The sequence below is a fragment of the Heptranchias perlo genome, chromosome 2 (genome assembly GCF_035084215.1).
Source record: "Heptranchias perlo isolate sHepPer1 chromosome 2, sHepPer1.hap1, whole genome shotgun sequence".
In the NCBI taxonomy this organism is placed as follows: domain Eukaryota; kingdom Metazoa; phylum Chordata; class Chondrichthyes; order Hexanchiformes; family Hexanchidae; genus Heptranchias; species Heptranchias perlo.
The window spans coordinates 134,191,272-134,213,854 of NC_090326.1; the positions used below are offsets into that span (position 1 = coordinate 134,191,272).

At 46.9% G+C, this 22,583-nt stretch overlaps 1 protein-coding gene across 7 annotated transcripts in view; it reads right to left on the reverse strand.

The window, feature by feature from the left end:
• Nucleotides 1–11,082: 11,082 nt before the first annotated feature.
• mpp7a (MAGUK p55 scaffold protein 7a) overlaps nt 11,083–22,583 on the reverse strand; it is a 417,410-nt gene continuing 405,909 nt past the window's right edge. For 6 of the 7 annotated variants that reach the window (XM_068007174.1, XM_068007182.1, XM_068007172.1 and 3 more), the window contains 2 exons: nt 19,546–19,689; nt 11,083–12,230 (listed from right to left, as the gene is read on the reverse strand). In XM_068007174.1, the coding sequence (XP_067863275.1) occupies nt 12,051–12,230; nt 19,546–19,689 (324 nt within the window). In that variant the 3' untranslated portion in view covers nt 11,083–12,050. Of the gene's footprint in view, nt 12,231–19,545; nt 19,732–22,583 lie in introns of those variants that run through there. The other variant, XM_068007190.1, reaches the window with a different exon arrangement.

Genomic DNA, 22,583 nt, shown 5'->3' on the forward strand with positions numbered 1-22,583 from the left:
TCGATCCAGTCTCTTCTCCCCCCCCCACCATCGATCCAGTCTCTTCTCCCCCCACCATCGATCCAGTCTCTTCTCCCCCCACCATCGATCCAGTCTCTCCCCCCACACCATCGATCCAGTCTCTTCTCCTGCGCCCCCCCCCCACCATCGATCCAGTCTCTTCTCCCCCCCCACCATCGATCCAGTCTCTTCTCCCCCCCCACCATCGATCCAGTCTCTTCTCCCCCCCCCCCATCGATCCAGTCTCACCCCCCCCACCATCGATCCAGTCTCTTCTCCCCCCCCCCCATCGATCCAGTCTCACCCCCCCCACCATCGATCCAGTCTCTTCTCCCGCCCCCCCGACCATCGATGCAGTCTCTCCCCCCCCCCCATCGATCCAGTCTCTTCTCCCCCCCCCCCCCATCGATCCAGTCTCTTCTCCCCCCCCCCACCATCGATCCAGTCTCTTCTCCCCCCCCCCATCGATCCAGTCTCTTCTCCCCCCCCCACCATCGATCCAGTCTCACCCCCCCCACCATCGATCCAGTCTCTTCTCCCCCCCCCACCATCGATCCAGTCTCTTCTCCCCCACACACCATCGATCCAGTCTCTTCTCCCCCCCCCCATCGATCCAGTCTCTTCTCCCCCCCCCCCATCGATCCAGTCTCTTCTCCCCCCCCCCATCGATCCAGTCTCTTCTCCCCCCCCCACCATCGATCCAGTCTCACCCCCCCCACCATCGATCCAGTCTCTTCTCCCCCCCCCCCATCGATCCAGTCTCTTCTCCCCCCCCCACCATCGATCCAGTCTCTTCTCCCCCACACACCATCGATCCAGTCTCTTCTCCCCCCCCCCATCGATCCAGTCTCTTCTCCCCCCCCACCATCGATCCAGTCTCTTCTCCCCCCCCCCATCGATCCAGTCTCTTCTCCCCCCCCACCATCGATCCAGTCTCTCCCCCCCCCACACACCATCGATCCAGTCTCTTCTCCCCCCCCCCCCATCGATCCAGTCTCTTCTCCCCCCCCCACCATCGATCCAGTCTCTTCTCCCCCCCCCACCATCGATCCAGTCTCTTCTCCCCCCCCCACCATCGATCCAGTCTCTTCTCCCCCCCCACCATCGATCCAGTCTCTTCTCCCCCCCCACCATCGATCCAGTCTCTTCTCCCCCCCCACCATCGATCCAGTCTCTCCCCCCCCCACCATCGATCCAGTCTCTTCTCCCCCCCCCCCCCATCGATCCAGTCTCTTCTCCTGCGCCCCCCCCCCACCATCGATCCAGTCTCTTCTCCCCCCCCCACCATCGATGCAGTCTCTTCTCCCGCCCCCCCCACCGTCGATCCAGTCTCTCCCCCCCCCACCATCGATCCAGTCTCTTCTCCCCCCCCCACCATCGATCCAGTCTCTTCTCCGCCCCCCACCATCGATCCAGTCTCTCCCCCCCCCCACCACCATCGATCCAGTCTCTTCTCCCCCCCCCCCACCATCGATCCAGTCTCTTCTCCCCCCCCCACCATCGATCCAGTCTCTTCTCCCCCCCCCCCATTGATCCAGTCTCTTCTCCCCCCCCCCCACCATCGATCCAGTCTCTCCCCCCCCCACCACCATCGATCCAGTCTCTTCTCCCCCCCCCCCCCACCATCGACCAGGTCTCTTCTCCCCCCCCCCACCATCGATCCAATCTCTTCTCCCCTCCCCCACCATCGATCCAGTCTCTTCTCCCCCCCCCCCACCATCGACCAGGTCTCTTCTCCCCCCCCCACCATCGATCCAGTCTCTTCTCCCCCCCCCCACCATCGATCCAGTCTCTTCTCCCCCCCCCCCACCATCGACCAGGTCTCTTCTCCCCCCCCCCCCCCCACCATCGACCAGGTCTCTTCTCCCCCCCCCACCATCGATCCAATCTCTTCTCCCCTCCCCCACCACCACGATCCAGTCTCTGCTCCCTCTCCTTCTCCACACACCCCCAGCAACCCAGTCTCCTTCCTTCCCGTCACCCCTCTCCGTCCCCCCCACACCCCCGTGATCCAGTCTCTGTTTCCCCCCCTCCCTGATCCGGTCTCTTCTCACTTCCTCCTCCCCCTCCTCCCCCCACTCCCGGTCTCCTCTTCCCTCCTCTCTCCCCCCACCCCCCACCTCATCTCCACTTCTTGCCATCACGCCTTCCCCCTGTCTGCCCCTCCTTCTCCTCCTCCTCCTCCCCCCACCTTTCCCCCCCCACCTCACAATTCCTAATCCCCCACCCCCTCTCTCCCCACCCCTGGCTCCCCTTCCCTTCCCTTCCACCCCTGCCCTAATCTTCCCCTCCCACCCTCGTCTTCCCCTCCCACCCTGTCTCCTCTTCCCTCCTCCCCCCTCGCCCACCACTTACGCCCCACCCCAACTCCCCCCTCCACACACCGTCTCCCCCACATCCCCCTCCCCGCTTCCCCTCCGCCCCCCCACATCCCCCCTCCCACCCTGTCTCCTCTTCCCTCCTCCCCCCTCGCCCACCACTTACGCCCCACCCCAACTCCCCCCTCCACACACCGTCTCCCCCACATCCCCCTCCCCGCTTCCCCTCCGCCCCCCCACATCCCCCCTCCTCCCACTCCTTCTCCCGCCCCTCCCCCCGGCGACATTTCCTTCCTTCCCGCCACCCCTCTCCCCTGGTCTCTTCTCTCCCCTTCCTCCCCCTCTCCTCCCACCAACCCACCAACCCACCACGATCCAGTCTCTTCTCACCTCCCCCCTCCCCTCCCCTCCTCCTTCCCCCGTCTAGCCCCCTTCTCCTCACCGGTCCCCTCCCCCACCCAGGTCTCCACCCCCTCCTCCACACCCCCAATCCCACACCCCCAATCCCACACCCCCCATCCCCCACCCACGTCTCCTCCCCCCATCCCCCACCCACGTCTCCTCCCCCCATCCCCCACCCACGTCTCCTCCCCCCATCCCCCACCCACATCTCCCCCCCCCCAGTCCCCCGCCCACGTCTCCTCCCCCCATCCCCCACCCACGTCTCCCCCCCCAGTCCCCCGCCCACATCTACCACCCCAAATCCCTCCCCCCACCAATCCCCCATCCAGGTCTCCTTCTCCACCCCCACCCACACCCCCAATCTCTCCTCACCCCCAATCCCTCGCCCTCCAAATCTCCACCCATGTCTCCTCCTCAACCCCCACCCCCCAATCCCCCACCCATGTCCCCCCAATCCCCCACCCACGTCCCCCCTCCATCCCCTACCCATGTCTCCTCCTCCACCCCCTACCCATGTCTCCTCCTCCACCCCCTCCCCCCCAATCCCCCACCCACATCCCCACAATCCCTCACCCCCTCCCCCCCAATCGCCCACACCCTCCCCCCCAATCCCCCACCCCCTCCCCCCAATCCCCCACCCATGTCCCCCCAATCCCCCACACCCTCCCCCCAATCCCCCACCCGCGCCTCCTCCTCCACCTCCAACCCCCCCCTCCTCCTCCACCTCCAACCCCCCCCCCAATCCCCACCCACATCTCCTCCTCCACCCACTCCCCCCCAATTCCTCACCCACGTCTCCTCCTCCTCCCCCCACTCCACCCTCCTCCTCCTCCCCCCACCCCTCCCTCCTCCTCCTCCCCCCCACCCCCACCCCCTCCACCCCCACCCCCTCCTCCCTCCCCCCACTCCTCCCTCCACCACCACCCCTCCCGCCCCCCACCCCCCACTCCTCCCTCCACCACCACTCCTCCCGCCCCCACTCCTCCCTCCCCCCACCACGCCCCTCCCCCCCACCCAGCCACCTCATTCCTCCCCTCCACCCCATCCCTCCACCCCCCTCCCTCCACCCCATCCCTCCACCCCCCTCCCTCCACTCCACCCCTCCTCCACCCCCTCCCTCCACCCCACCCCTCCTCCACCCCCTCCCTCCACCCCACCCCACCTCCACCCCCCCCTCCCCTCCACCCCCCTCCCTCCCCCTCCACCCCCCTCCCTCCCCTCCACCTCCTCCACCCCATCCTCCCCTCCACCTCCTCCACCCCCATCCCTCCACCCCATCCCTCCCCCCAACCCTCCCTCCCTCCCCCCAACCCTCCCACCACGCCCCCTCCCTCCATCCCTCCCCCAACCCTCCCCATCCCTCCCTCCACCCGTCCCTCCACATCCCTCCCTCCACCCCTCCCTCCACCCCCATCCCTCCACCCCCATCCCTCCCTCCCTCCCTCCCCCCAACCCTCCCTTCCTCCTTCCACCCCCCCTTCCCTCCACCCCATCTCCCTCCCATCCACCCACCCCTCCACCCCATCTCCCTCCCCTCCACCCACCCCTCCACCCCATCTCCCTCCCTCCACCCACCACCCCTTCCACCCCCCCTTCCCTCCACTCCTTCCACCCCCCCTTCCCTCCACTCCTTCCACCCCCCTTCCCTCCACTCCTTCCACCCCTCTTCCCTCCACTCCCATCACCTCCCCCCTTCCCTCCCCTCCTTCCACCCCCCTTCCCTTCACCCCCATCCCTCCCCCCAACCCTCCCTCCCTGCACCCCATCTCCCTCCCCTCCACCCCCATCCCTCCCCCCCACCACCTCCTCCACCCCCATCCCTCCCTCCACGTCTTCCATCCCCATCCCTCCACCCCATCCTCCCTCCCCTCCTTCCTCCCTCCACCACCCCATCCCTCCACCCCATCCTCCCTCCCCTCCTTCCTCCCTCCCCTCCTTCCTCCCTCCACCACCCCATCCTCCCTCCCCTCCTTCCTCCCTCCACCACCCCATCCCTCCACCCCATCCTCCCTCCACCCCATCCTCCCTCCACCCCATCCTCCCTCCCTCCCCTCCTTCCACCCCCCCTTCCCTCCACCCCATCTCCCTCCCCTCCACCCACCCCTCCACCCCATCTCCCTCCCCTCCACCCACCCCTCCACCCCATCTCCCTCCCCTCCACCCCATCTCCCTCCCCTCCACCCCACCCCTCCCCTCCACCCCACCCCTCTCCCCTCCACCCCACCCCTTCCACCCCCCCCTCCCCTCCCCTCCTTCCACCCCCCTTCCCTCCCCTCCTTCCACCCCCTTCCCTCCACCCCCATCACCTCCCCCCTTCCCTCCCCTCCTTCCACCCCCCATCACCTCCCCCCTTCCCTCCCCTCCTTCCACCCCCCATCACCTCCCCCCCCTTCCCTCCTTCCCCCCTTCCCTCCACCCACCCCTCCACCCCATCTCCCTCCCCTCCACCCCACCCCTTCCACCCCCCCCTCCCCTCCTTCCACCCCCCTTCCCTCCCCTCCCCTCCACCCCACCCCTTCCACCCCCCCCTCCCCTCCTTCCACCCCCCTTCCCTCCCCTCCTTCCACCCCCTTCCCTCCACCCCCATCACCTCCCCCCTTCCCTCCCCTCCTTCCACCCCCCTCCCTCCACCCCCATCACCTCCCCCCTTCCCTCCCCTCCTTCCACCCCCCATCACCTCCCCCCCTTCCCTCCTCCCCCCTTCCCTCCACCCCCCCTTCCCTCCACCCCCCTCACCTCCCCCCTTCCCTCCCCTCCTTCCACCCCCCCTTCCCTCCACCCCCCTCACCTCCCCCCTTCCCTCCCCTCCACCCCCCCTTCCCTCCACCCCCCTTCCACCCCCCCTTCCCTCCACCCCCCCTTCCCTCCACCCCCCCTTCCCTCCACCCCCCCTTCCCTCCACCCCCATCACCTCCCCCCTTCCCTCCCCTCCTTCCACCCCCCCTTCCCTTCACCCCCATCACCTCCCCTCCACCTCTGTCTCCTCCCCCCAGCCCAGGGTCCCCTTCCCCCGCAACAATTGGTAGAGAAAGGTAAATCAAAAGTTGAGCTTCCTTTTTAGGTAAGCTAACATCTGTACTATCAGTGCTGAAGGTTTGAAGTTAGGAGAACCAGGTTTAGCAAGAGAACAGAAGAGGTAAGAAGGTAGCAGCTGATACTTCTCAATAAAGCTGCATTTAGCAGTTCAAATTCTAGAATCAGAAAAGTTATAAGTAGAAATAATGATGTCTTGGAATATTAATTGAAGTGCCAGATGGGTGGCAGAAGTTTTAGGAGAAAGAAAAATAGTGTGCATGAAGAGTGCCCAAGATGGAGCACCAGATATGAAAGATGATTGAAGCATGAAACCTTCGATTCATTTGGAATATCACTGGCATGAATAGAAGGATCAAGAGAGTAAAAGCAGCAATTGGACCAAGTTGAAGCAGCAAAGAATTCTCAAAGGCCATTGGAGTTAGCTGATTTGTCGTGCCAGAAAAGACTTGGTGTGCAGGGTGTGAATTATTGCAGTGTTCTGCAAGAGGCAGATACAAGAATGGTCAGAAGACCCCAGTGAGCAAACAGATGTTGGGACTACATTTTACGCCTGCTCAGTCAATAGACATAAATTCTAGAACCACACAGTCCAGATGAGTGTTACCAAAATGATCATGGATACGGGTCGTTTGACATACAGGTCATTAGAGGTCCTTCAGATAACAAGGAGCTCAGCCTTAACACCAGCCTGAAGAGAAATGGAGCCATTATGAAGGTCTGGAAATGAGACCTGGTAATCAATATCCTTCCAATTTGCCTTTCCTTGTGGTGAAAAAGTACCTCCACTAAACAATTCACCTGCTTCCTCACCTTTCACACACCTGCCACACCTTGAGGATTTATTTCTCAAATTCTTTGCTTGCCAGCCTTCACAAACCTCAGTTAATTGGAACCCTGTCCCACCCACCCACCCGTTATCCCTGTTCTCAAGCTGCACTGCCAGCCTGTGCAGGATTGAATTGTTTTCAGATCCTTCTCCTTTCTTCATGGCCTCAGTCCATTCAAATCTCAATCTTCTCCAGCCACACATCTCAGCACGTATCCTCTGACTCTAGATTACTACTTATAACCCAATCCATAGCTGGAGGCCAATTTTTCAGCCACCACATCTTTGTGCTCTAGAATTCTCTTTCAAAAACTACTTTTGCCTTACGACAACTCTCTTTGCTTTCAAAACCCTCAAGGCCAAGCTTGTGCCTTAAATACTAATTTGGCCAAATTTCTTCACTTCCTGCTCAGTTCACCTCGCCCTCAAAGGATTGCGATGCTGTTCGACATGAAGAGTAGTTGTTGTATAAATGTCCAGTTGTTCTAACATACGCGGTGAAGGAGTCCAGTTTAAAAACAGCATCCAGCCACTCAAGAAAACAAACGCAAGAAATGCTCTCTCAGCGTTGCACATTTTGGAACAATAATGATAACTGCTGAGTACTTATTTTCTTAAGCTTTCATGTTGAAATATTTTGGAATTAATCCTTTTGCCTTCAATTTCAATATCCTGCAAGAATTGGATCTTGGGATAAGCATTTGCTACTTCAGATCAGAGGGATTAATGCCATGTGAAAGTTTTCCATTAACCTTTCTTTCAGCTGGCTAAAATCCATATCCATCAAGTTATTTTTTTCATATGAAATTTAAACTTTAGACTATGTTTGAACATGAAGTAACTTAAATTCAAGCTAACATAAGGATTACAATCTTATAAAGCTCTCAAAACTACAAATTACTTCAGTTCTCTCAATATTGTAAATTATTTCTCAGCTCTCACTGGGATTCTTTCTTTTCCTTAAATAACATTTTCATGCCATTTCCTACTCCAAATCATCCTGCCTCAGAACTTCAGTTGTAGAATTCCTTACCTTGTTTAGACTGCAAGTTTTAAAATGCAAGTTTGGTGTCACTAAACCACTACTAATTATCTTCTGTCCTGTGCATGGAAAAGTGCTGGACGATGGAACTTGGTTGTTCACCGAGGTTTGTGCATAAGTTATGTAGAGAAATTTATTTTCTACTGAAAACTTAATGAAACTTTTTTTAAAAAGTAAATTTAAGTCACGCTAGGTCACTCAGATCTGGTAAATGTCTCTTTTGTAATCTTCTTTCAGCTGTTACACAGCTGTGGTATTAACTAAAGAAATCAGCCTTCAGAACAAACTCCAAAAGTTCACTATGTTAAATCTGAATTCTTGGAAATTTGAATGATTTTTATGTACCAATAAATTTTATTAATGAGATATTAGAGAGAATTTCATCATAGTGCTCTGTCATAAAGAGAATTTTTAAACATCTGTTAATTCAAAAAAGTTGTTTCACCTTGGAACGCTTTACTATGTTAAAAGGCACTATATAAATGTAAATTGTTGTTGTTTCTTTGACTCAAGGATTTAGTTCTCACATGGTCAGATATAAAAGGGGGAAACAAGGCAGGCCCGCAGTTAAAATCACACATGGGATTTACCCACAGAAATTCTGCTCTCTTCCTACAGGTTCAGATTTTAACCTGCTCTTCAGAGCAGGTGGGAAGGACACCCTCTGGAAGCCGAAGGGGTCCTTCTTTAAGTATGCAGATACGGGCTCTGATTACATCATCAGGGGCTGATTGCTATTTTAACTAGAGGCCAGTCCAGGGAAGTCGTTGTGGTTTTCTCGCCAGGCCAACCTAGTGGGAAGAGAAGTTGGGGCCACAATAGGGCCAAGCAGGTAAAGTCATTTTACTTTTTTTTAAAAAAAAACTTTTTTGTGGGACCAGGAGCAAGAGTGGTCCTCTGGGCCCCACAAGGAAAGTTTAGGTATCCCCTGCCCTGGGCTCTCTCCATCCCAATTGAGAGACTGCCCCAGACCACCTCCCCATGACTTACCAGAGTTCCAGGGACCATTCCTTCGGCCCCCAGCGATGGATTCCTGCCACTCGACATTCCGCTTCCGCCTGCCGACCAGCTTCCACTTCCCGCTGGTTTTGAGCGGAAAACTGACAGACTATGCAGATGAGGCTGGAAGTTAAAGTTTCCCGGGCCTCACACTGCCGAGGTTAGGACTGTTTGCCGCCCGCCCAACCCATGTCCCAAGTTAAAATAGGGGCTAAACTTTTCCAAGCCATTGTCACAGTTCAACCAATAGTATTTTCTTCCCAAATCAAAAAATAAATCAGCTGAAAGGGATGCAAAACAAGATGTTAAAATTATAGTAATTCAGAAGCAATATGAAACTTTCCACCTTCAACGTAATCCTCTTACTCAAGGAAATAGAGGATTCAAGCCGCTTGCCAGGACTTGAGCACACAATCCAGGCTGACACTTCAGTGCAAACTGAGGCAATGTTGCATTGTCAGAGATCCCAACTTTCTGGGATATTAAACTGAGGCCCTGTCTGCCTACTCAAGTAGATGCAAGAGATCCCATGGTAAAATTCAAAGAACAGGGCGTTCACAGGAACAGGAGTAGGCCATTCAGCCCCTCGTGCCTGCTCCGCCATTTGATAAGATCATAGCTGATCTGTGATCTAACTCCGTATACCTGCCTTTGGCCCATATCCCTTAATACCTTTGGTTGCCAAAAAGCTATCTGTCTCACATTTAAATTTAGCAATTGAACTAGTATCAATTGCCGTTTGCGGAAGAGAGTTCCAAACTTCTACCACCCTTTGTGTGCAGAAATGTTTTCTAATCTCGCTCCTGAAAGGTCTGGCTCTAATTTTTAGACTGTGCCCCCTACTCCTAGAATCCCCAACCAGCAGAAATAGTTTTTCTCTATCCACCCCATCCGTTCCCCGTAATATCTTATAAACTTCGATCAGATCACCCCATAACCTTCTAAACTCTTGAGAATATAACCCCAATTTGTGTAATCTCTCCTCGTAACTTAACCCTTGAAGTCCAGGTATCATTCTAGTAAACCTACGCTGCACTCCCTCCAAGGTCAATATGTCCTTCCAAACATATTGCTCACAGTACTCCAGGTGCGGTCTAACCAGAGTTTTGAATAGCTGCAGCATAACTTCTGCTCCCTTGTACTCTAGTCCTCTAGATATAAAGGCCAGCATTCCATTAGCCTTATTGATTATTTTCTGCACCTGTTCATGATACTTAATGATCTATGTACCTGAACGCCTAAGTCCCTTTGGACATCCACTGTTTTTTTAACTTTTTACCATTTAGAAAGTACCCTGTTCTATCCTTTTTTGATCCAAAGTGAATGACCTCACATTTGTCTACAATGAATTCCATTTGCCACAATTTTGCCCATTCACCTGATCTATCAATATCCCTTTGTAATTTTACGTTTTCATCTACACTGCTTACAATGCCACCAATCTTTGTGTCATCAGCAAACTTAGATATGAGACTTTCTATGCCTTCAGCTAAGTCGTTAATAAATATTGTGAATAATTGAGGCCCCAAGACAGATCCCTGCGGAACTCCACTAGTCACATCCTGCCAATGTGAATACTTACCCATTATCCCTACTCTCGGTCACCTTTCGCTCAGCCAATTTCCTAACCAAGTCCGTACTTTTCCCTCGATTCCATGGGCTTCTATCTTAGCTAACAGTCTCTTATGTGGGACCTTATCAAATGCCTTCTGGAAGTCCATATAAATAACATCCATTGACATTCCCCTGTCCACTACTTTAGTCACCTCTTCAAAAAATTCAATCAGGTTTGTCAGGCACGACCTACCTTTCACAAATCCATGCTGGCTCTCTCTGATTAACTGAAAATTCTCGAGGTGTTCAGTCACCCTATCCTTAATTATAGACTCCAGCAATTTCCCCACAACAGATGTTAGGCTAACTGGTCTATAATTCCCTGGTTTCCCTCTCTCTCCTTTCTTAAAAAGCAGAGTGACATGTGCAATTTTCCAATCTAGAGGGACAGTTCCTGAATCTGGAGAACTTTGAAAGATTATAGTTAGGGCATCTGCAATGTGCTCACTTACTTCCTTTAAAACCCTAGGATGGAAACCATCTGGTACTGGGGATTTGTCACTTTTTAGTGCTATTATTTTCTTCATTTCTGTTGCTTTACTTATGTTAATTTTATCGAGTCCCTGTCCCCGATTCAGAGTTCTCCAGATGTTCTGGCCAAAATTGATCTCTCAACCAACAGATTAACTGGTAATTTATCTCATTGCTGTTTGTTGGATCTTATTATGCACAAACTGGCTGCCATATTTGTTTGCATAGCAGCTGTGACTGCATTTCAAAGTAATGAATTGGTGATGAAATGCTTTGGGACATCCTGAGAGCACTCGATAAATAAGTTTTTTTTTTAAGTGGATGCATGCACAGAATAAGAGACTGAAGGCACAAAAGACAGTCAGACTTAAATCTTCTGATAAAGATAATACATGTCAAGATTTTAATATTTATAGATATTGCAGTACATCACTTAAAATTGCACATTACAATTGAGTAACATTTTCATCAAGATGTTTGGCATATCAGAAAGATAGCCATTCACCTCACTAAAAACACCACACAGATATGAAGTTTGGTAATTTATTAATCTGGGATACCTAGGAAAAAGTTTTTAAAAAAATTAAAAGATGCAAGGAAGTATAACTATTTGATCTATGAGATTCTCGAGATATAATAAAACTCTAATTTACAAACCATATGCATCTCACCTAGCAAAATACAATTACAGTGCACTGCTGGTGGCATTATCAGCACAAGTTAGTGAGGTAAATTTACATGGAATGTTGAGCATGATTTAATACCAGGTTTTGTATATGCATTAATAACCAACACCCTTTAAAATACGCTTAAGAACCACATCGTCAACATGGCAAAACACCAAATTTTCCAAATAATTCTCCTCTTATATAGTATTTCACTAGATTTCTTTTTATTGTACAATACACACACAAATTCCTCTGGTTCTGATGACATGCTAAGACAGAACCACCAATGCTTCCTGCTTGAATGCATTTAGCAACCTAAACCATATATTCTTTCACTTAAAACCAATATCACCCATAATTTACTAAAATACACATATTTCAGTGTTTTAAAAAATAAAATCCCTGTCGCCTCAAAAGGTCACAATCTACATCAGTAGTAAAACCAGAAAGTGTCTACATTTATTCCCCAAGTAGTGAAAATATTTTAGCACTGTTCATTTCAGGTAGATGAAAGCTTGCGATTAGCAAAAGTAACATGGTTTGCTATGGACATTAAAAGTGCAAAAAAAAGTGGCAATGTATTACTTCAAAGCACCGTCCACTGCTCTGGGAATGATCGTCAATATTACCAGGCTTCCAAACAACGTCCAGTTATATTATTCCCTTTTGTGGCTTTATGAATGTAGCCAATTGACTGGAATCCAGAAAGGATTTGTCTCCAGATGATCTAAAGTAGTTTTCAGCTCTTTATAGGCAATTGAAAGGTCGTCATTCACCAGAATTTTGTCAAAGAGATGTGAGTTCTGGCTTTCAATCAGCTCTGCACATTTGATCATTTCTTGAAGGTCTTCTTCCTGCATAGAAATGGCAGAAATTGAATACTTAACTAAAGGTTATTCACTGAGATAACAAGCCTGTAGTTTTCTGAACATGTATGAAAAACAAACTTTTCCCCTCCTCTCATTTTCCATCTCTCCAACCCCCCACCCCCAACCTTTCTGAAGGTGCTAATTCTTGCTGGAATACAGTTCCACAGGTACCAGCATCTCAATAATACCTTGTCCAAGTATTCACTCTTTATCTGTGAGCCAAGACAGTGTGTGTCAACCATGGGGCGTCACGGCAGAGCCTGATTGTGCCCAGACTTGACATTCACATATTTGCACTTTCCACAGGAGTCACTGGACAGCAATGACAAGTTGGAACCCTAGCAGGTGGTGTTCTCTCTAGCTCAGAAGCACAGAGGGCCATTGTTGCTGACTCAGCTTCCAGAACTCAAACCTAGGAATTCATAATCTTTATGTTCTCGTGTTAAATTTGACTGTCTTTACTTATAGGCCAATGGGAACAAAGTGAAACAAAAAAGACATCTCAAGCCCTGCCATATGATAACGATAATGGAGCTATTTATTTATAAGGAAGTAAACTTATTCTAAGTGCTACCATTGTCCTAACTGAAAAAATCTTATGAAAAAAATACCAGATTTCACATTTAAAAATATCTATAACTAATTGAGATATGTGAATTGCTTTGATGTGTAAAGTGCTGGGACTAAACCACTGAGAATATACACATCAGGTATAAATAAATTACCTCCACAATTATGTATATGCAGGTTAATTATAAGACAATAATCTAATTGGTAGATTCAGAGATCATAATGCAGGATTTGAGCAGTTAATAAAACTCACCTGAACCTCAAGATCATTTTGAAATGACTCCCTGCAATCTGCTATTATTTATAATAGATATATAGTTTCTGGTTTATGTGCAGCATCTACTGTGTTTTCTTTGGTACAACAAAAGCACACATACACTCAATGCATATATTCTCCCCTTTCGTGGAAATTATCACCACCCTTCACCACCACAGAGTAACGTTCCCATTTAAACTTCCTCCCACTTTAGAAATTCTTCTCCTGCTCCTTTTCAAGTTACTCCATATAAAATGCTCTGACTGAGAGTGACAGGTGATCTGCTCCAAGGATCTAGTGGTGCAGCTCAGTAATTGTCTGTTGGTAGATGTATAGAAGTGGTATGCATCAAACTTCTTGCTTGGTAACACCATGATTCTTCCAGTGGTTAAACTGAGTTCAGAAAGTCAATAAATTGGGATTGATAAGGCTGGAGAAAGTGGGCGTATTAGCATATTACCACTGCCAGCAAAAGCTTACCAATGTACGACTCCTCAGCATCATCAGCACTCCAGCTTGAACCTTTTCTAAGAAATGCAAAATGTAAAAAGTACTTGGGATGATGAGGGTCCAAACCCACATTAGATTAGAATTCAAAAAAAAAAAATCAAAGAACACATCTTTATGAAAACTTTGCAATAATGTGAAAAATGTAATCTTATGTCTTTGACACATTAATGTGCAGTTTCATGTCATCAAAAGAATATACCAATTTTAAGTGTTTAATCAGGATCATTTTGGGATGATTGTGCCAGAATCATGTCTATGTGAGGTGGAAGTGGTGCCTTTTATCTCTCCATTTTCCATAGTGGAAAAATTTTGTGAGGGGAAAGAAAAACAAACTTGGAAAAAACCTGTCAATAATAGATTAAAAACCTTATTTTTGCATGCACTTCCTGTCCACAAAACCTTACTTCCCATATTTGGGTACGCTTTGGGTCAATTTTTTCCCATATAAATTCCTGTGTCCACATTTATAATGGAAACTGCCTATGTAAACATGTCACACAGTAATTTCACACTCTTGCTAGTAGTGCTGTAGCATCTCAGTTTTGTCTTTCCCAGTTCCTTAGACTTTACTGTAGAGAACTGTTCCTATCAACTCTACCACTTTGCTTCCCAAGTTGCCAAAGTTCTTTGATCCTTAATTATTAATATAAAATCAAAGTATTAAATAATATGGAAAAAATGCCAAAATGGGGACTGAATTATATCAGTGGGTCAATTATCCTATCCTCTAACCCAGCTTCACCTGAAAATTACACTTGGTCTCAACTTCCTGTTGTCTCTTCATTTCGTATCTCCTAGCTTCTCAGCTTGTACTGCAGGGAAATTCCAATGCTTCCAACAACCATACCTCTGCTTCCCAAAATGCCAAAACTTTTGCTGCTTAACTATAAATAATGTAAAAGTATTATGTAAAAATAAGGCCAGAATTAATAACTTTAAAATGTGGACTGAATATGCACACATTTTACATTGTATCTCTATTAAAATCTAGTAAAAAATCTTATGTTTGTGTAAGCTGTTTCAATTACATAGAATTAACAGCACAGAAATAGGCCATTTGGTCCAACTGGTCCATGCTGGTATTTATACACCACATGAGCCTCCTCCCACCCTACTTCATCTAACCCCATCAGCATAACAATTAACCCTTGCCCTCTAACCTTGCTTCACCCGAAGACCACACTTGATCACTACTCCTCATGTGCAAAGCCATGGGCAATTCAGCAATAACAAAAAGACACCAACTACATCAGGAATTCATGATACTATCAATGTTACACTGCTGCCTAGTGGTGGAATGTGTGATGGCTAGGACAGGGAAGGGACAAGGTCTCCTAAACATACATAAAATTATGTTGGAACTGCCTCAGTACTAGCCCTCTCTTTTCCATAATGATACAACACAAATATGCTACTAATGAAGAGTATATTGTACTGTTTGCACGCTCAAAACCTGCATTCAAAGTAAGGACCATGGCACTGATTCAATTCCTTGTTTTCACAAAGGCAATAAAATCTTCTACTTACTATCTTGGGTTCCCAAATCCCTGTGGACAGATTTACATCATTACCCACAACTCCAGGTGTTAACATTAAGAGTGTATTTTCACATTTTTTTCCCTGTTTGCATAACTGGTCAAGCCTATTGGTAGCCAGAAATGTGTTACAACACTGAAAGGTTTATAAAAAATGGATAATATCCAAAAACTCTAGAAAGATTATTTCTGCTGATTTCCTGTGTCTCTAGAAAACTGTTGCTATGAACCTTGCCTGTGTGTGGGTTTTGTACATGTATTTTAAACATTGGTTACTGATCATTTATTTTTTTAAGCAGTCAGTAATGTTTTTTTAAATAAAAGAATAAATTAATAGAACACATATGCAAACAGATACCATGGAATGGTATTTTAGAGTTGGTACTTGTGATAAAAGTTATGTACAGTTGAAAATCACAGCATCCATTTTCTTAACAATATAGCAGCCTCTTATTAATTCTAATCACACAAGATCTCTACGTTGCCAAGGAGAGCCATCAAATCATGGATGAAATATTAGACTGCGGTACATAAAAAATGGATCTAACATGCTTTATCTTAAATGCACTTCATTATATCTGTAAGTAAGCCTGGGAATGACCTAGTCATCCAATAAATCACAAGCCCATTCTCCCACAAAGGTGTCTAGCTAATGTATGGTGCAATTGGTGCTGCAGTCTTAAAGCAGATGATCAATTCTCCACCCCCCACAATCCATCCAATTTTCTTACACCCTTACCCTGATGCTGGGCTGCAGTTCTATGGGCACCACCAGCTGAGATGCCATTTTTCACATGTCTAATAGTGTCAGCCAACTATTTAAATGAGGGGGTGAATGAAGAAAGTCATCACTGCTGAACACATTCCTGTCATCATCTGATGTTCACATATGTGCAGTTTTCAGCATGGGGTACTGCATAAGATTAGGAAGTGCATGGAACTGGAGTTAGCCCATAACATGGAGACAAAACTGGCTGGGAGGTAGATGACTATTTTACAGTTTTCATTGAATAATGAACAGACTGTGGAGTTCAATTCAGTAGAAAAAAATCCTAGAATACCACAGCAATTGGACTTATTCAGTTACTGTAAATCAGTGGCCTTAATATTACAAAGTCATGGGAGATTTGCTAGTTTGAAAAAAATAAACTGATATTGTCTGTACACTAAAAAGTTTAAAACATAGACAATGCAAGGTCACACAACACTGAAGGAGCAGGAGCAGGGACAGAGCACCTAAATATTGACTTTACATCACATTTGATCGTTAAAAGAACCACAGCACTCTAGAAATCAAGACAATGCAGAAAATAGCAGTACAGGTGAGGATAATAAAAATTGCCATTAGAAAACTTTAAACGATAATTTATATCACATGCAAGTTAAAACATAGATTTTACAAAGAAAGGTTGCATGAATACAGCTTAGTGCCAGATTTGCTTTAAAAAAAATTAAACTGCTCCAACGAGTACCTATCATTAGCGTGAAGAAATAAAGAAATAATAGAATGGCAATGTTATCTGTAAATCTATATTTCAGCCAGTACTCCCTTTAACGTTATGGTGTATTCATTTGGCATACCAGCCATCTTTGTGACCTTTCTGACCGAGACTGCCAATTTAGTGCCACAGAGTGCTAAACTATTGCATCTTTACACAGTGGACTGCCGTCCACCAGAGGAGACTTTCATTCCCATTAATTTGGGCTGGATTTGAATCTGGGTCCCAGAGGTGATATAACTCATTCAATCCCCTCCAACTTTTTGGAAAAGTTTTGTTACACTAAGAATTCACAGTAAGAAAAATAACATCCCACTATTGGATGTTTATCTGTCTACTGCAATTCAAAATTCAGTCTGTGTAGCAGAATAGGTGTAGGCCATTCAGCCCCTCAAGTCTGGCACATAACAGCAGGATCCACTTTTTTGTATTTAGAACAAAAATGGAACACTGGGCCAAATCTTGCTGGAGCGGGCCATCTCACGGCATGCGATGTTAGTTAGACTTTATCCTGCATCCTTCAGCTCGAATATAATTTGAGCCATAACTTGCTGGAAGTCCGAGCTGATAACGGAGTGACGAGGGAAATGGGGCATCTGGGACCTTAGTCAATGATGGGACCAATTGTCTATCTCCTTAACCAATGAGATTTAAGGATTGAGAAAGAAACAGAGGAATGACGGAGAAGGAGGGTGAGTCAGAGTCAAATCAGGTACAGAAAGAGAAATAAAGAGGGAAAGAAAGATTAGATTTAGAGAAAGAGAAAAAAGAGACAAAGGGAAAGTAAGAAAATTTTTTTCAATTTTACAAATCTTCAAGAAGAATTTACTACATGCAGGAATGAGACTCAACAGTTAAAACTGTTTCTTTTTTGGGCCGTAGAGATTGATTGGCATTGTATTCATTATCACGTAATTAAAAGGGTACTTATGCTATTATTGTCTTTGGTCCCTGCCACAAACTCCGTTCCCTAACCACCAATTCCATCCCTCTCCCTGGCCACTGTCTGAGGCTGAACCAGACTGTTCGCAACCTTGGCGTCCCATTTGACCCCGAGATGAACTTCCAACCACATATCCGCTCCATCACCAAGACTGCCTACTTCCACCTACGTAACATCCATGCCTTTGATAACTCTAGACTTGACTATTCCAATGCACTCCTGGCCAGCCTCCCACCTTGCATCCCCTGTAAACTTGAGCTTATCCAAAACTCTGCTGCCTGTATCCTAACTCGCACCAAGTCCCATTTACCTATTACCCCTGTGCTCACTGATCTACATTGGCTCCCAGTCCCGGAACACCTCAATTTTCAAATTCTCATCCTTCTATTCATATCCCTCCATGGCTTCGCCCTCCCTATCTGTATAACCTCCTCCAGTCCTACAACCCTCCGAGGTCTCTATGCTCCTCGAATTTTTGCCTCTTGTGCATCCCCGATTTTAATCGCTCCACAATTGGCGGCCATACCTTCAGCTGCCTAGGCCTTAAGCTCTGGAATTCCCTCTCTAAACCTCTCCACCTCTTTACCTCTCTCTCCTCCTTTAAGACCTACCTTTACCTCTCCTCCTTAAAACCTACCTCTTTGATCAAGCTTTTGGTTACCTGCCCTAATATCTCCTTATGTGGTTCAGTGTCAAATTCTGTTTGATAATTGCTCCTGTGAAGCATCTTGGGACATTTTACTATGTTAGAGGAGCTATATAAATGCAAGTTTTTGTTGTTGAGTATCAGCCCTAACTTTTTGCAGCAAGTTTAATGGGAAATGAATGTGCAAATCCAGCAAGTTCTTAAAAAAATAATGGGGTGGCTGAGGGCGAGATACCGTGAGGCGAGGCAGACGACGGAGCGGCGTAAATCGACCAGCAAGTTCTGGAGATTCGCAACTCACGGCGTCCCTCTTCTTCCCCTGAAATTACTGGCTGATTTGTGCATTAAAAGCGGCGTGCATTGTGAACTTGCTGTTATTGTTCCAGGAAGATTTTGGCCTATATCTATCGCCTTTAATCTAAAATAAGTCAGAATGCTACTCGCTGCGTTTGTTTCAAGTAGTTTTATGTTCCACCAGTGAGAATTTTACACTCCCCTATTGTCCAAGAAACCCTGAAGCATTAGAAAGTTGATATGCGAGACTAGCTGCACTTTTACTTCTGGAAATGAGGTCCTAATGCAACTCGAGCAGACATCTCATCGCAGGTTGGCTGTTAAGAGTCTAATGGGAACCATCCCTCTGTAGACATGAAACTGGCCACAAGTTTGCTACTAATCCAACCACGCACAAGGATAACTTCAAAAACTTAAAATCTTTCATTGATGTAGAACAAGAGGCTCTTGACATTGAGAGTACAGAAACATTGTAAGATAGTTTAATGGGAGATCTACACAGCATCTATTCTGGTTCACCCAAGAGTGTGTACCATCTATAGGATGCACTGCAACAACTCACCAAGGCTTCTTCGACAGCATCGTCCAAACCCGCAACCTCCACCACCTAGAAGGACAAGGGCAGCAGGCACATGGGAACAACACCACCTGCGCGTTCCCCTCCAAGTCACACACCATCCCGACTTGGAAATATATCACCGTTCCTTCATCATCGCTGAGTCAAAATCCTGGAACCCCCTACCTAACAGGACTGTGGGAGAACCTTCACCACAAGGACTGCAGCGGTTCAAGAAAGCAGCTCACCACCACCTTCTCAAGGGCAATTAGGGATGGGCAATAAATGCTGGCCTTGCCAGCGACGCTCACAACCCATGAACAAATAAAAAAAACAAGAATAAACAGCAGGATCACTGGATGCAAAAGTAGGAAAATGTTCCATTAACCCACATTTACCTAAACAAATACAAATATAGATGAAAACTTTACTCATCAACAACAGCTTTGGTTATAAAAGGTTTCAATATCTATATAAACTGCAAAACATACCGTGAATGGTTTGGCAGAGCCTTTGTCATCTTTGTTTGAAATGATTTTTGCATTCTTCCTGGTTTCTCTGAGGCGTTCGAATGATGGTGGCTTGATGAATATCACATATGGTTTAAATTCCAATGTCCTCAGATGTTTTATTGTCTGAAACATTTTAGTGTAAAGTTGTTTTACTTCTCAGCATATCTGGTTGCAAAAGCATATTGAAAAGTTAAATTTACCTCTAACGTGCTAGCAATAAATACACTGTACAACTAGTATGACTTAGTCTCGTCTCACTGGTTCATGAAGAACGGCAATGCTTTGCAGGCACATATTTATTTATTTGTTCTGACGACGCGGGTGTGTTGACAAGACTACATTTATTGTACGTCCCTGGTTTCCGAGGTGGTGGGGGCATTTTTAGAGTCAACTACATATTATGGGGCTAGAGTCATGTGTAGGTCAAACTATTTTACAACACCAAGTTATAGTCCAGCAATTTTATTTTAAATTCACAAGCTTTCGGAGGCTTCCTCCTTCCTCAGGTGAACGATTTTTCCACATCGTTCACCTGAGGAAGGAGGAAGCCTCCGAAAGCTTGTGAATTTAAAATAAAATTGCTGGACTATAACTTGGTGTTGTAAAATTGTTTACAATTGTCAACCCCAGTCCATCACCGGCATCTCCACATCATAGGTCAAACTAGGTAGGGGTGGGAGGTTCCCTTCCCTGAAGGATATTAGTGAGCCAGTCGGGTTTTTATGACAGTCCGGCAGTATTTTAATTTTAATTCCCAGAATTCAGCAGAGCCAAAAGAATGTACTTAGCCATCAGTAGCATCTAGTTGCTAATGAAGGAATTCACCCTCCAAAGCATGCAGTGGACAGTTTACAGTAGAGGGTTTCAGTTCTGGTAACTGCTATCACAGACAAATGTTTAAGGAAGCTATTCAAGGAAGCAGATACTGACTGATTATGAACAATGCGCCAGAGCGTCCTCAGGTTAAGTATTGTTCAAGAAAACGAGTCCAAGTTGTCAAGGACTTAGCACCTGTCAACCACACTCCACTCAGAACCTTTTCTGAAGTAACTGTCTCCCACAGTTTGGAGGCATGCCCTAATTCCTACTAAAAACATCTGGCATTAAGGAAAGAGAATACAGTGTCAGACTTCACACATAAATTTATCAGCTTCCTCCAAGTGCAGCTAAGCAACATTCCAGAAGTGAGGCCTGGGACACATCTGGCTTAGTCTGCAACAATGGTAGTGCTTATCTGGTCACCCTGCTCAGTCAAAACAATATTCCAGAAAGTTTCAATCCTGGGTGACTGCCAGATGATATGTAATGGTGCTCCTGTCTCTCCACATTCCTTTCACCTTGTAGATGGAGGTGTTGAACTGCTTTATTTAATGCAGTGTAGAATGATTCAAATAGAATCTTGTTTAATAATGTTACGGGTGGTGACTCCAATCTCCAATAATCCCCACATCTCCTCATCCTTTGACCATGTAAGATTAGATTCCCATTTTTGTTTGATCAAATATGTTACTTCCATTACATTAATTTTGAGAGACTACAAGACTGGACTGTTTTCATGGTGTGATTCTCTGAAAGTTTCCACCCTTATGCATGCCAACTCCTGTAGCCACAAGACTATATTTGACATGGGACGTCTAGGTTCTGCCAGATGAGGGACGTCTACGGATTTTACAGCTCTCTAAAGTGGTTTTCACTCACCAACATGAATGAAGCACTTAAATGATACAGGACTTTGAAAGGTACAGGTAAAGGACCCTTCCATGTTTATCTTTTAGATTATAGTATCAGTGTGGTAAAATAACAGTTTGTCTCCATCTGCACATCTAGTTTCAGGAGCATCTCCTGAAGGAGGCCAGTTAAAACAAGAAATTTGGTAGGCCTAGCCCTCCATTTTTTGATAGAATTGATTGCTTCAGGCACCCAAAGGACATTAGCTATTCTGTAGGAATTTATTTACAATAAGCATATTATGCAGAAAATACCAGCCTATGCATCATTGGAAACAATTAGATAAACTCAGTGACCACTTTTATTTTGATGCAAGTCACCTGCTCCATGAGACAGCTTTGACCTCTTGAAGAGGTCTGAATAAACTGACTTCAGCAGTCCAGAGAAGACTAACAAAATGACACAATGCTATCTTAGACCAAGGAAATGAGAATAATGCTTAGCTCCTCAGAGCCTGTCATCCACCAACAGTATTAGAGTTTGTATCATAGGCTGCTAGTGGAGTAAATTTAAAAAAGATGCTGTTGAACGTGATAGCACACATATTATCCAGCCTTTAATGACCAGAGTCAATTAGCAAAATTATCCTTTTATGAATAGATTACAAGTGGGAAGGCTTGATAATGCCACCTCACCCCCTTATTCCACAGGGTTCTCTACCTAATGTTCCAGGGGCCAATTCTTCAACACAATCTTTTCTGGCTGAAATGGCTTCAAAAAAACTAATCGAGATTCTTTGGAATACAAGCTGGCTCAGACTAAAATATTGCATTGCTTGCAATAATTCTAAAATTCCAGGATATTGAGGAACGGTCTCAAAAGTGCTACTGGACATCTATCATATGGAACTCAAGTAATGGAAATCAATGCAGATTTGACTAAAAACAGAAAATGCTATAAATACACAGCAATTTCATCAATATCTGAAAAGAGAAAAGATAGGTTAACCTTTCAGGTAGAAATCAGAACTGGCAAATGATAGCTAACCAAAATTTTTAACCGGTCTTATCTTTTCAGACGCTGACCAATGTGCTGTACATTTCCAGCATTCGCAGTTTTTCTTTTTATCTTGGCAGATTTGATTACCTATGTTATTTTACACAGCGCTTCCGGGACCGGTATTGAAAAGCATAGTGAATGTAACGTTCCACTATGTGTCATGTCTTAAGAAATGGAGACAGAAATCACCTTGTTGAAACTTGGGAAAACCTTGTAATTGGAGCAATCTTGCAGATGCTTCTCAGCCTAAGTAGAGGCGTTTCTAACTGCTACCAGTGAAGCCAGTAAGC